This window comes from Cavia porcellus, unplaced genomic scaffold, assembly GCF_034190915.1.
Source record: "Cavia porcellus strain 051 isolate PalLab524CR breed Dunkin Hartley unplaced genomic scaffold, mCavPor4.1 scaffold_47, whole genome shotgun sequence".
NCBI classification, from domain to species: domain Eukaryota; kingdom Metazoa; phylum Chordata; class Mammalia; order Rodentia; family Caviidae; genus Cavia; species Cavia porcellus.
In genome coordinates this window covers 26,829-42,304 of record NW_026947530.1, presented here as the reverse complement: position 1 = coordinate 42,304, position 15,476 = coordinate 26,829, and the positions used below count along the sequence as shown (strand labels likewise).

The following is a 15,476-nucleotide window of genomic DNA, read 5'->3' as shown; positions in this document are numbered from 1 at the left end:
TCTGAGTAGGGAATCTGATTTCAGGAACCTCATCAAAATGGCCTGACCTGTTCTAAAAAAAACAGGATCATTCTACGCCCTCAACAGGAACTGGTAACTGGGGTTTTTACACTGGTCCCATTCTATTCCTTAGTATAAACTTGGAGAAACTGGTATGTGATTTAAATCTCAGTAGTTAACTCAAGTTAAGGACAAAATACCACACTTCTGTTTCTGGGAATGTGGGAAGGTCACTTGATTTTGGAAAAGGAAAGAGAAGAATCACGTCTGCAGACCACTTCATTTGTACAGGGAAAACAGAATCATTTATCATTTTGTTTACAGCGAAGCTGCAAATCTCACCATATTCTGGCAACTTGTCCAGAGAGCCAAGAGCTGCTATGGGTCTCCCTGAACTGGAGCTGCAGAGGGCAACCTGCACTTCATGCTCTTTCATCCCAGAGCACACTTCCTCTGTGAATGGTGAATATCCATCTCAGCCCCGGGATCGGGGCTGCGCGCTACCACAATAGGGATGGCAGTGAGTGTGGACTTCCGTCCAAGGACTGTGGACAAAGCCAAACACAACCCAGCTTAACATCCAAGGGAAAGAAACTGAGCATAGTTTTGCAGGCCTGTGATTTCTGAACTCAGAAGTGTGAGGCAGGACCATCACTGACACTTCACGCAAAACCTGAGATACATAGTGAGACCCTGACTCAAATCGGAACTTATACACAAAACAAAATAATGTGAGACAAAAACAGGTTGGCTCAGGATGGAAGGAGGACAGTAAGTACAATGATGAACTCACTGTTGAAAACAAGCTGATCAACACCCAACACTTGTTAATTTCACTGACAAACAATCTAAGTTCAGAGATGAAGGTCTTGCCTGCAGCTCAAACTCAGGCTCCTAGGAGCTAGTTGTGCCCAGGGCACCAGGCAACGGTCCACAGTCACAGCAGAGAACTGGAAGGTACTGATGTCATGGAATGTCAGGGGCCCCTGCCTTCCAAAAGCCCACTGTGCTGATGCACAAGGTCCCCAGTCTCCTCAGAAAGTCACCACTGATGAGCACCTCCCACTCACACATCAGTCCCAAAGGTTGTATAACCTTGGGCTGATCCCAACCACCTCCTTCCCCAAAACCTCAGGTATATTTCTCATTCTTCACTCTTCTGAATGTGTAACACCATGCAAACAGAAATCATCTCCCACAGTTTACACTTTCTTTTGGGTGGGTGGGGAGTTTCTTCACTGTCTCTGTTATTAAAACAGTTTTAGAGATTTTTACGAAATCCAAATAGTAAAGTTAAAAAGGTAAACATGTGAAACTATCAAGACTTTACATTGAATACTCTCCCTCTTTTCTTCTCTTTGTTTTTTGGAGGCCAGGTCTCGTTACATAGCTAAGGCTGTCCTGGAAATCACTATGTAACCCAGGATGGCCTCAAACTCTCAGAGATCCTACCAGCTCAGCTACCCCAGTGCTGGGATTATAGGTGCACACCTGTATTCCCAACCTAACCCAGCCTTTCTATACCACAAAAATGTGTAGAACATAAGGCATCATACAACACTAACACATTAGGAATTAGCAGGCATTTTCTTCTTTATATTTTTCACCAATATGATCCTGGCTATTACACGCATTTTCTAGGTTGCCACCTTCTTTGTACTTGGGAAAGCTCTTCTCTTTTCCTACAGTGAAGTTTGACATCACTACCAGTTAGCCTCCCCTCTAAGTTGGGTTTCTTGTCATCTTCTTTTTTGATGCCCCTAAATTGTCATTTCTGAATTTCACCTTAGCTCCACAACTTTTTCCACCTATGGACATGAGTAAAATATTTCATGCAGCAATCCTTGGGTATTTAGAGTTTCTGTTTTGTAGAACATGTGCATACAGGATGGTATTTCTATGCCCGGATTCAGTCCATTTGGGTAGGGAACAAAGCATGGCATATCAGATGCTGTTACTGGACACTGCTGATGAATGTACGCAACTAACTTGGAGTTGCCAACTATGGCTGAATCCTGTGAGTATAGTGTGGTAAGGGCATGGCCAGGATCCTGGGGGCACAATGAGCCACAGTGCAGTGTGTCTTGGGGCCTCGTGACACTGAAGCAGAGACTGAGGAGGGGAAGAGAGCAAGAGGGGATGATGCCCAACCACGCTGTTACTTTCACAACTCCATCTTAAGGTTTGCCAGCCTGGCCTCTCAGCGGAGATGCTCATATGGGCAGCACCTTCCATTTCAGCTGTCAGACTTCCAGAATCAGGAAGTGATGAAGAACCACAGAGCATCCTTGTACAGGTGAAGGAAGGAGGACTGGACCAACACTGAGACAGGGCCTCCTTCACCTCACATGTCCTCCAATTACACCACGAGATGCAGACTCTATGCTAAAATTTAGGGTGTGGTGGGTTCATAATTTTACCGTGTTCCAAGGTTCCACACAATGGTGCCCCAAGCCGGGTCCTTTCCCCTTACAAAGCCCTTCTCTATCATCATGTGCTGATTATATACACAGTTACGGTTTTTCCTCTGTCACTCACACTGTTTTTTTTTTTTTCCCCTGGATTACAGCCATGTTTCCAGGCAGGCTGAACAGTGCAAGACTCACCTTTCTGTAAGGTCAACAGAAGCGACTGGTCCTATTAGTCTTCTGGTATATGTGGTCATCATGGTGGACATCTGGATATGATGCTTTCTTCAAGGGTCACCAGCACTGCTGAAGGCCACCAAAGTGCTCTCTGTACATCAACACAGTTCCCTCTCTTCCACTGCATCCTGCCGCTTCACTTTCTCTGTGGCATCTTGACCCTGACAGAGATTAAAGGTCCAGCCTCAAATTATTGAGGCTGTGTAGTTCACGTCTGAATGAAATAACATTGTTACTGAAAATATAAACTCTGCTTTAACAGGATCCCACTGGTGTAAACCAGCAGTGATACATGCATGATGTTCCCATGCATTAGCTTTATTACCAGGGAAGAAGAGGTACTGACACGCATGGGAAAGTCATGCCCATTCCCAGTGTCACACAGCAGTGACACACATAAATTATGGTCCTGTCATGTAGGGCTTACATTTTCCTCCCAATTTTATTTCAAATTTGAGGATAAAACAAGAATTACAGTTTTAGGAAAAGAGTATATAACTGGCTTTCATATGGGAAGAGATTAGTGAAGTTGAAAAGCTCTACTTCTCAGACAGAGCCAGGAACATCAGGATAACATGGCAAGGATGAAGCTGTTGGTCTCACTGACTGACCTTGCCTCTTTATCCCTCCAGCTGAAAGGACCAGTCAGGGTACACTGATTTGCCATCTCCATCCTCTGACCTATGCAGAGGGAATGGCTGTTAGCCAAACTAGAGCCCAGAAGCTACTGATAGTCCAAGAGGTCACAGTTCCTACCTTCAGACAGGTGATGCAGCTGCTGGGAAACAAGATGAAAAATCAACACAAACGGGGATGCACAGTTCCCAACTGAGGCCTAAGTACCTAGGACAAGAACAGCACTCACTCACTGAAAGCACCAACGTGGCTGCATTCCTCCCATCATCGCAAGGATATTTCTGCCCACTTGTCCTGTCACTGGCAGTTTCCTTCTCCTGGAGGAAACCATCACCCCCTGTGTGAGCAGCACACCCCTAGCTGGTGATGTCCACCTGTGAGCTCTGCTGAAAGCAGGACCGTGCTCAGGGCCTCATTTGCTGGGTCTCCTTGGCATGAAGCACAGCATGTGTCCTGTTCGCCGGGTTTCATGCCTCCACCCATTCACAGTGCAGGGACAATGCCATGCAGCGTTGAAACTGCTGCTGTTCTTGCTCTCATGGCTTTGGCTTCTTAGAAACTCAATGTAACATCTAAGCTCCCACGATGTAACACAAGATAAGAAAAACGGAGCAATTAGGAAGTACGTGAGAGATGCTGCGAACAAACATTCACCTGCTGCAAGTGGAGGACAGGAGGAATGTCACTGGTTCAGAAGCAGGAGTCACCTACCCTGCACCTCCCTATATTAATGGCAGAGCTGCTGAAGGTGTAGCTTCCACCTTCTGCCACCAAGTGATCCCCTCTATGCGGGAACTCACCTGCTAAGTTTCTCCAGAGAGGGCGGCTCCAAATTCTAATCCATGGAAACAAGATTGGGGATCCATGGTTGCCCTTCCCTCTCTTGGAGTTGTGCTTCCAGGGGACACATAGGTGAGCTCCTGGACCAGGTGCACAAATCCACTGTGGAATCCTTTTTCCTCCTGACTACACTGCTTGGTTCACGCTGTGCCTGGAAGACTATAGGACATGAAGCATCCTCAGTTTCTCCTCAAGTTTCTCATCCAACTTTTCCTCTTCATTTTTGGTTTCTATCTTATCTACCTTTACTGTTTCCATTCCGGGCAAGTTTCCTGCTCCACTTGTTTCAAATTTCTTCCATCTGGTCCTTCACTTCAGCTTTCTCAGGGTGTGCCCTTAGCTTGGCTCCTGCAAAAGACACACTTCTTTGTCTTGTTTTCAGCCACTGAGTAACCAGAGCCCCTGGAGAATGTTAAGACACTTTGCCCAGACACTCCTTCCACCAGTGGACTCCCTAATCTTCACCCTGCTTGAGCCTCCAGCCCAATACCATCTTCTTCTTGCCACTTTTCACATGCTAGACTTACTACACCAACCCAGGGACAACTCATTCATGACACAGTCAGAGATCACAATACTGATAGAGGACCACACAGACCACATGAGGGATACAAACAAACCGAACCGCATGCTCTTCAGTTTATTTTTCCTGAAATGCATGATTTATCCAGACATAGTGGAGCAATCTTGTCATTTCAACTCTTGGCAGTCTGAAAAAGGCAGATCGTTCCAAGTTCAAGGCCAGCCCGGATTACATCATGTGTTGAAGACCTGCTTGAACTATGTATCAAGACTCTGCCTCTAGAAGAAGTGAAAGCATAATATAAACCCTGAGAATATGCAAAGGATTGCTGAGAGTGGTTGAAGACGATCTATGTGACTGGTGGGCTAGATCTGAGCAGGTGAGTGAAGGTTCTACATGAAAAGGGCTAAGTCGTCTCCCATTTTACCTGTGCATTTCAGGCCAATTTGAACACAATTCTAGGATATTCTATTTCTCTGAGACTGTAGATGAGTGTGCACACACAAGCACTAGCAAGCTGATTTTAAAATGTAATTGGAAATGCAAATGGTGGACAGTGCCCAGTTAGCTGGAGCAGAGGAGGTACTGGGAGGACTTAGCCTTGCAGCTGTGGAGGCCTCACATGGGCATATACAAGGGGCTGTGTGGGCAAGAAGGGGGCTGTGTCATCACAAGCAAAACTAGGAGGTCCTCCCCACTCACCAGCAAAGTGCTTCTGTGGTGCATTAGCACATCCACAGTGCATAGCAAAACCCAGCAGGAGTGCAGAACACAGTTCAGAACCCCACAATCCTGTCATGGCCCACTGACCTTGCAAACTCTCCACTAGGAGCAACTCCTGCACTTACTGGGACAAACACCTCTGTTCTCAATCTGTCCCTGGTTGTGCCCACCCAAGCTGCATGCTCCTCTGGGTCACCACAGTTCTAGCAGGATTTTTCCCAGTCAATAGGACGCCACAACTTCAAAGGCAAAGCCAGCACAGGGATGTAGCTCTGCTGCACAGACCCTGCTTCGCAAGTGTAAAACTTCTTACCAAAGGCAAAGCCTGTCATCCATAAGAAACAACTAGTGATCTATGGGTCAGCAATCACTCTATGTGCTTTGCTGCAAGGCTGTGAGGGAACCAGATGGCAGGTCTGCATTTGGTATCTCCTATGCTGGCCTCAGACTTGGGCAGTGTGATATGGTCACCATTTTGTAAAGGTCACCTTTTTGTAAAGGTCACCTTTTGTAAAGGTCCGAAGAACAAGGTCAGGAGCAAAGGACAGCAGGAAAGTCAACTGAGAGATCTACCGTCAGGCTGTGCCCTGCAGCCGGTACCAATCTTCTGACGTGACAATATGCTGAGTCTGGCAAATGGGATTGCCTGGATCAGGTGTGCAAAAAGACACATGACGATGGAAGCAAGGGCTTCAGAGTCATCAGCCTCTGGTTCTCAAGGCCACTTGTGCTAAGTGTTCGGCATAACCTTCTCTCCTTTTTTAAAGACACTTTCTTTCTGAGTCCTTCTTTAGAGCTTCTTCGCTTCTGACTTCTTCCCTAAAATAAACAGTAATCTTTCACATCTGTTGATTGTCCCAAGTCATTGATTGGGAATATAGGAGCCTGGAAAGCATTGCTGCTCCAGGCCCACACAATAATGGGAATCTCCCAGGCAGCAGGGGCCACTCCCCATCTCCTGATACCCACTGCTGAGCTCTGATTTGGCACCTTGTTGCGGTCTCTGCAAAGAAACTATCATAGCAATCCCAACACTATATTCTGTGTAGCTATTTGTGCCTCTTTCTAGGCTGGGCAAAATCCTGTCAGCCATGTTCTCCAAGGATAATTCTATGTTCACTACACTTAGAGCTCTATGACATTTTTCGTTTACTGGAGCAAAGATGGTGTAGGTGCCAGGACTTGGCTTGGCTTCTCACCTTGGACATGGCTGTCATTTGTTTCTGAAAAGCATGGCATTCCCTGGCCCCAGCTGCTGCCTCCCAGGAAGCAACAGGCTGTGTCTTCCTACCAAGCTCGTGATGCTTTTCCAGTGAAATTACAAAGTTCAGCTAAGCAAAGCCCTGCACCAGTGAATGTGTTCTCTGCCAATGAGTGGGAGCCAAGGCCAAACTTGGGTTTGGTAGATCTGGGTTAGATGAATTTTGTCACCAAGCCCCAATTGAGAAAGTCCTGCAGAGCTAGTCAGCACAGTGCATCATGTCACATCATGTTCCTGACAATCGGCAGAGCTTAGTTGTCCAAGGAGCCATGTGTGTCCTGGCAGGGACACTGCCTGGCCTGGGCACACAGCTCTGCTGAGTGACTACTCAGCAATCAGACTCAGAGGCCAGGAGAAGAAGCAATCAGTGGGGCTGGGTGACCTCCTGCAGCCCTGTGAAACTGGTTGCTGTCTCCTCGTGGCAGCTAGTAGGGAGGGACCTAGGTTTTAGTCGAAATACTTCAGGGGCTGTGCAGGCTGGCCAACGGGGCAAGGAGGAGCAGGAGGCTTTTGAGAAGTCCTGGCCACTGCGGAATTACAGATGGGAAGCAGTGCAGGGCAAGGGAGGAGAACACTGAGGATGTCTATGTCCTGGTGCCCAGAGAACCCTATGACTATAACCTTAGAGGGTCAGAGGGACACAGCAGGAGTGGCTAGGCCACCATTGAGGTGGTGATGATCCTCATTGTTAAAGTGTCATCATAAGGGCAGGTGTTCAGAAAGGAAGAAAATCCTGTGCTGATGGCTTAGAGCATGCAGGGAAGGGCCACCATCCAATGGAGGTATGGGCTCCTCAAGCTGCTGAAAGAGGAGAAATAAGGGACTGGCCTGAGAACCCAATCAGAAATCTGACCTCTAGACTGTAGGAGAATTACCATGTGTCATGAGACTAACAAATGGTGAGACTAACATGTGGTCATTATAAAGAATGGAGAGAGACCCACACAGGGAGAAGCCACAGGCAGCTTCAGGTAAGCCCTGACTTCATGAGAGACCCAAGATGCACAAGTGGTGGAGAGTGAGGAAGAGGCCCATATGTTTTAGCATCATGGGGGAGGAACGGTGCATGGTGGTTATAAGGTAGCAAAGCAACAAGGGACCTTAGAGCATCTTTCTCCTCTTTACCTTACTCAGGCTCTGTAGGGCAGGTAGCATTCATATCCTTTATCCTAGAACCCTTCCGCCTAGCATTGTACCAGGAGTCAATCTCAATGCCACACATTCACCTCTGCAGAAGCCTCACCCTTGATCCTGTGAGGCTTTGGGGGACAACCAGACATAAGCCATAATAGATACCACCATACCACTTTGGTAAAATTTTATTCATAATTTTTCAACTACCACTAAATATTTTATGAGTTCTTGAATACAAATACCATCCCCCCCCACACACTCCATTCCACATACACACAACAAACAATAAATGAGATTTATGACCAACTACAGGATAAAAGGATTTATAAGAAGCAGATTTAAAGAGCTTCTAAAATTACTTTCAAAATTACAAAAGTATTCTTTTTTAAGAAAAGAGTGAATTTCTTAACTTGGTAAAGGTTTAGAAGCAATCTTTGTAAAATATTAGAAGTATATGATCAGTAAAATAAATAATCCAATTTAATGTAAATGGAGAATAGTGCACAAAAATAAATAATCTTAAACATATATAAATATCAAAGCTCAAAGGTAAAAGGCAAACGAGTAGTTAAATGTTAGTTCTAACAACGAGAGAAAACTGATTTCTACAATACTGGAGAAAGATGTCCCTACACAGAAATAACACGAAAAGGTACTTGCATCCAAAATACTAACCTATGAAACCAAGCAACTGCATACAACAAACTTAGAATGATTTGCCACTATGAAAACTAGCTGCAAAATACTTCCTATTCTTATATTACCCAACCATTTTTATAATTATATCCTTTTTAATAGCTGAACTTATAAACTAAAGCATTATAACATAAAGTATAGAAAAAGTCAATTTTAAATAGATTTGGATATATGAAAAAGATGATTCCTATATTCTTGGACTAACTGTACTCTTAAAAAAAGCCGTATGAGAATAGCAAAAAAAGATATCACTTCAAAACAGGGAAAAAATGCAACTTATTTCAGTGCAGCTGACAGAATCAACGCATGCCCAAGGTATATCTCCCCTTCGTCATTCCTCCTCACTCCTTCTGTTCCTTTCTCTCCCTCCTCTCCCCTCCCCACTCTCCTTGACAAAATGTCACTTAACCCCTTTCCTGAAAAAAATGAAGAATCAAACTGCATTATTCTGACAAGACAACTATTTATGCGTTTACAGAAAGGGGCATTCTTTACCTTTGATTCTATAAAACTATTAGAACACAAAGTAAAAATAAAATTTCAGACTAAGAAATTCATGCAAAATGTTTTAAAACACTTGTTTATAACTTCTGCAAGGTATATCATTCTCAAAATACACAATATTAAAATTGATTTTAAGGCCAATCTGCTTGCTGCATTTCGCTGGAATCAAGCAATCATTTACTTCTTTCTAACTGCAATCATATACTAAAGCTCCTCTAAACACAATCTAAGAAACAACTAATTGTATCTTTTTAAGAACCAGGTAGCAAAAGTATAACTTAGCAAGCTTTACAAATTTTTGTTAGTTTTTTCTGAGAAAAAAACACACTCACTGCAATACTAAAAACCAAACATCCTCAATGGGAAGCAAGCCAAGAAATGAAAATATACATAGGTAATTTACAATTTAAAATTTTAAAACCAGAGTTTCAATTTTCAATTTTAAGAAATCATTGGATTCAATATAAATGCTAACATTACTTAATTGTTGAAAAAGATACAGTTACTTGGGGTTATGTATCCTTAAACTATCATTGCCATTCTTTTGATATGAACACTAATGACCAATCACTTGACACCTCACCATAGTAGGAAACATTCTTCATCAATTCAGGGGCTCATAAAGATGAATTTCTTATAGCTGAAGATATAGTGTACGTATTAAAAAAATATAATCACATTTAAGATTAATGACATAAGCCTCAGTTAAAAGAGGACCTTGAAAGACAGCTACGAAAGCCATGAGCATTCCTCATATGGAAAAGTATTTTCCCAGAACTAAAACAAAAGTTTGACTTAAATATATATTGGTTCATCTTTACTGAAAGATTTTTTAGAAAACTTACAAATTTTGTACAGGCAAAACTTCATTTTTAAGAAGCTCCAATAACTTTCCATTTAGTCAAAATACTGAAGAATACACACATATACACCTACTTAATAGATTTAAAGAGGTAATCTGGAAAATATGACTAAACTGAAACCCTCAAACCCACAACAAATTACCAGTGAATCAGTCAGGCTACAGGAAGCTGATAATTTGGAAAAGTAGTAAATGTGGTGGACTTCTCAAAGAATATTTGAGAAAAAAACTACAATCAGTTGAGCTTAAAGGTAATGTGTACATACTGAGAAAAATCAAAATGGCCAGAGAAAATGTAGGACAAACAGACAAATAGTAAAAATAACAACATGAACACTGTGACTAAAGAATTCTTTAAAGTGACCCACCACACATTTCTGAAATGATAATACATATTTTAGCAAAGATATTCCTGGGTTCTAAATATAAAAAATAAAAGTCAACCTTTGAAAATATCTTAGATCATGAGTGAATTCAGCATAATATACCTTTACCCTTCATACGCTTTTCCATGAATTTATACACTAATAAGCTTAAAACAACTGTAATTCATAAAATGCATATGAGATTATATAATGGAATTGCCTACAATTACCTATGATAAAACATACTCCTTAGCATATATATGGAAGAGTGGGATAAGTATGCATATGAGTATGTGTATAAAATTGGACCCTAAACCACTTAAAATTTATGAAACATCACATTACATAATTATCTTCAACTTATTAACATAAATATTAATCAAGTAAAAAGACAAGGCAACATATTTTGATTCTTCACTCAGAGAATCTACAAATCATGGCTTAATAAACTCAGAGAAATCAAAATGAAAAGCTAGCAAAATGTGATGCAAATAATTTTATAATCAATAGGCATTCACACACACCTTCAAACACCAATGAATATATGTTTTGTCTATATTCTCAAAGATATTCAATAAGAAGAAAATAAAAGATAATAATTACCCAATTTTGGTTCAACTAAGAGGACTATGATTTATAACTGCCTTCCTTTGGATTATATATTCACTTGTACATCCTAAAGTATACAGTAAACACTTAGATTTTATGCTCAAAATCAGCTTAAGAAAATCTGGTAACGGACACTGTAAATTTTCCAATCCTAAAGTCTCCTACAGTAACCTAACTCCTACTATTGTCATACCTCAGAAACCAAAAGTAATGAAGTATGGTAGCCACTAAAAAAAATACTGCAAACATCTTTTCTGCAACCTACAAGGCAACATAAATAAGATGTGAGAGGATGGGGTGTCAAAAAAACTTTAAAACTAAAAGGAAATATCAAACTGCTAGACTTCACCTAGTTTTGAAACATCTCAGCTCCTACAATCCAGAACACACCATCAAAAATAAGAAAAAAAAAAATCACTCCAACATTTCATGATTATTGATCCTTCTGCTGACCATAACTTCACATTCAGACCTTTAATAAAAATTTCAAGACACCAAAAGAAGCCAATGTAACTATCATAAATAAGCAAAATCTGCAGCAATAATAGAAACAGTTCATACCACAAGGCTTTAGATAAGAGCACAGTAGCTTTTGGCTCAAAAAAGGGTCTTCTGGTTAAAACCTAAATGAACAGAACTTTCACAATAATACATCTTTTTTTACAATAATAATAAAGCAATGAATCCTGTCATCTGTAAGCTAGATACAACTATAGTTTGTAAACTGTATTCAAAAGGTCAATCTTGAAAAAGAGAAAAAGTAAAAGTTAATTCTCCAATTCGTCCCTTAAACCTAATCATTAAAATAAGAAATGGATAAGTCCTAGATAACCTAAAACCCTAGCAGTTCATTACTACAGATAAAGAAAAGTATCAGTAAAAACTCTCAACATCTAAAGAGTATACCATACTTGTTGATTAACAGCCTAGAAGGGTAGGAATGTGTACTCATGACAGGCTTGACGTTCTCCCAAGTTTCCCATTGGCATCCCACCATATAAAATTTCTATTTGCTAAGTCTAATGATTCAACTCTGTATCTCAATCCACTATTACCAACACTTGAGCATAAAGCGCAAAATAGCACTTTCATACTGAAGAATTTAGAAATAATTTGATTTACTCAAATCTGTTTCTGATTTTTAAAAATACATAATCCCCAACAAGAGTAAATAAAAATTACATATAAAAATAGGACTGAAAACTACACAATATACAAAAGCTATCAGTTAAATTTTTTCTCCACTAATTTTGAGAGAGAGTTTTGACGAGTATATGAGCTTTGGTTGCATATTATTTTCTTTCAGGACTTGGAATATTTCTCCCCACTCCCTTCTTGACTTAAGAGTTTGTGTTGATAAGTCTGCTGTTATTTTGATAATTTTCCCATTGTAGGTAATCTGCATCTTTTCTCTGGCTGCTTTTAACATTCTGTTCTTTTGGTGGATTTCTGGAATCTTGATTATTATATTTCTAGGCGTAGATCTGTTCTGGTTGTAGGTAGCTGGTGTTATGTATGCCTGTTTTATCTGGATATCATTTCTTTTTGCTATGCATGGGAAATTTTGCTTTAATATATCTGTGAATATTCTTTGTATTTCATTTTTGGTTGCTCCGCTTCCTCACTCACATTCTTTATTCTTAAGTTATGTATCTTTTTGTCATCTTCTAGTTTTTGACTTTTTTCTTTCTGGTTCCTTGTAATTTTCAAGAGGCTTTTTCTTTCACGATCATATGCCATAAATCTCTCTTCAAGTTTCAGCTGTCTTTAGTTTCTGTCAAGGCATTTTGCCAGTGTTCAATGGAGTTTTTGGTTTCCTGGTATTCTTTTTGGATCTGTTTCATGTATTCTAAGTTATGTTTAAATTCTTCCTCAGAAGTTTCTCTTTCTTTTCTGATTTCCTCAGTTCTTCCATCTGTGTTCTCTTGGGCGGGGCTTGTCATTTCTTTAATTAATCTCTTTATATCTTGCCTCACTTGGATCAGGAGTACAGCTTTAAATTCATCTATGAGATCATGGAGGTATTTTTTAATTTCTGCTGATGCTGTGTCGAGTAATGGATGGTTACTGTGCTTGTTCTCTTCAGTGTTAACTTCTCCTGGGCTTATTTTCTCATGTTGGGCAGCTGGAGATTTTTTTTTATTTTTATCTCTTGTCATGTTTCTGGTTTCTTTCAGACTGGAGTGCCCTGGGGGTCTCTGGCCCTCTCCGAATTGCTTAGGGCCTTTCAGAAGCATGCTGACTTTTTTGCTGTCCTCCCCAATTTGCTGGGGTAGGCTGGGATGCAGGGGCAGTACAGACTAGCCTCCAGCCTCTGTGCCAGTAAATTAGGCTGTACTTTCTGGATGTCACTGAGTTGTGACTATTTTGTATCTGCTTATTGGGCCCCAAGCAGAGGCTTGGTTTAGCCCCAGTAGCTCCTGCCAGTTCTCTCTGTACCAGAAGCAGCTGATTAATGTCACTATGGCACAGGGTTCTGGCCAAATTCCAGCTGTTCTCTTCCACACCTCTCTGTGACAGGAGCACCAGAACAGCAGACCTGCCTAAATCCAAGATGTCTTCCACTAGTTCTCTATATGATGCTGAAGCCAGCACAGCGTCAGGCTCTGCCCAATTTCAAGATGTCTTCCACCAGACCTCCCTACAGGGCGACTTGGTGATGTCACCAAGCTGTAGTTTCTGCCCAACTCTAAGATGTCTGCCACCAGACTCTCTGTGTTATTGATGTCCCTGTGGTGGCGGGCACTGCCCAGTTCCAAGATGTTCTCTGGCCAACCCCAGCAGCCACGGGGTCCCCAGTACTCACCAGGGTTCAGCGCAGGTCCTCCTCCCGGGTCCACCGCACACCACGCCGCCCGCCCTCCCCTCGCTCCCAGCACAGCGCAGAACGGTCAGAAAACTGCACAGCATTCTGCTTCAGAGCTCCAGAGCCTTTCACAATCTCCTCTGGTGCAGCGAGGCAGTCCTGGCTGCGTCGGGGTCCCAGGTCTCAGTTTCCAGCAGTCCCAAAAGCCAACACAGCTTTTCCTGTTGGGTCCACGGATCAGTTTATTGATTTAAAGGCGTGGGATTTGCAGCCTCCCGTTATCAGCCTTCACAGTCTCAGCACGACTTTAAATCCTCCAGCTGTGCTGTCTTGGTTAATAAGAATCATTATCCATTCATCTGGCCCTCTCCATGTTGTCATATTCTAGCTTCTAATATGATTTCTCCGGAGAGACTCTCCGCCCGATCCCCTAGCAAGCCGCCATTTTTTCGGTCATCTCTATCAGATAAATTTTTAACCCAAAACTAGTAATAGAGAACTTGGATCTAAGTATCTTTTTTTGTAGATCACTGAGCCTACATCTGCAGAATGTATATTTTGTATCAATACATGAAAGAATGATTATTAAATACTCTTCTCCCTCAAAAGAGCTGACAGTCCTTCAGCAACAAATACCTTCAACCATGATTTCAAATACTCATAGAGAACAATATGGTCATGTGTAGAAAAAATTTGAAAATGTATACATCTTAGTACCCTATAGCTATACTTTTAGATACATATTTAGAGGAACACTTACAGATAAGTATAGGAGACTTACACGAAGTTTTTTGGCAAAACTTCATATTACAGTAAAACATTAGATTTAATATGTTTCTTTTTGTTTGCTTGTTTTTCTCTTTTTATTGGTACTGGGGATCAAACTCAAGACTGCCTGCTTGGAAGGCAGGTGCTTATGCTGCTGAGCTAAATCCCCAGCCCCTGACTTAGTATGTGTCCTTTGCCAGGAGATACATACTTGTGACAGAACACTAACAGTTAAAAATAATGAATTATATATTCATTACATGCTCTTCACAAAATGTAGACTGATACATTTGCAATCCAAATGTTAATACTTGCAAAACCAAGTATTAACCATATGATACCACATACAAAATATACGTAACCACAATTAACATCCTATAATGTCCAGAGTTATTCACATGTATGTAAAATATTTTTTAAAGAATTTTAGATCATTGGGCCAGGGATTTAATTTTGTAGCTCAAGCGCTTGCCTGGTAAGTGCAAGGTCATGAGTTTGATCCCTGGTATCAAAAGAGAGAGAGAGAGAGAAAGAGAGAGAGAGAGAGAGAGACAGAGAGAGAGAATTTTAGATCATCATAGTTGCCTTTGGAAAGAAACAGATGACAGCAATGCAAAATAGGGATTTAAAAGTTCATTTGCTTTATCAATCCAAGAAGCATCAAAATTAACAAAATGTTAAGTTCTGAATGATTCATTACTTGTCTAGTATTCTATATTTTTCTTACTTTCTGAATATTAAAAATTGACAACACCCAAAAATGTTATCACAGTTCACATTTTCTGAAACTGCTTGTTATAATCCTCATTGTCTAGAGATTTCAAAATTCCTTATTACATTCTAAGAAATTAAAAAACCTGGTCCCTAGGGGCTGGGGATTTAGCTCAGCGGCATAAGCTCCTGCCTTGCAAGCAGGCAGTCGTGAGTTCGATCCCCAGTACCGATAAAAAGGAAAAAGACAAAAAAAAAAAAAAAAATTATAAAAAACCTGGTCCCTGCTTTGTTTTCCAGACCACAATATAAACATTTCTCTCACCATTCAGTCTGTCTACATAATTCTGTTGCAACATGCACCACTTATTAAATACTCCACATATTTTCTAG

General features: G+C 41.2%; 1 protein-coding gene and 1 long non-coding RNA gene across 37 annotated transcripts in view; one reads left to right on the top strand and one right to left on the bottom strand.

Moving 5' to 3' along the window:
• LOC100715271 (uncharacterized) overlaps positions 1–15,476 on the bottom strand; it is a 69,738-nt gene that overhangs the window by 27,443 nt on the left and 26,819 nt on the right. For 7 of the 36 annotated variants that reach the window (XR_010045883.1, XR_010045898.1, XR_010045911.1 and 4 more), the window contains 4 exons: positions 4,365–6,186; positions 4,082–4,280; positions 3,402–3,488; positions 2,607–2,806 (listed from right to left, as the gene is read on the bottom strand). Coding sequence is in view for 1 of the 36 variants with exons in the window: in XM_063244039.1 (XP_063100109.1) it covers positions 2,607–2,677 (71 nt within the window). In the remaining 35 variants the exon portion in view is untranslated. The other 29 variants (XR_010045901.1, XR_010045900.1, XR_010045903.1 and 26 more) reach the window with 29 other exon arrangements.
• LOC134474962 (uncharacterized) lies at positions 795–2,835 on the top strand. Its single transcript, XR_010045917.1, has 2 exons — positions 795–1,135; positions 2,570–2,835. It is a non-coding gene; the product is annotated as an uncharacterized LOC134474962 (long non-coding RNA).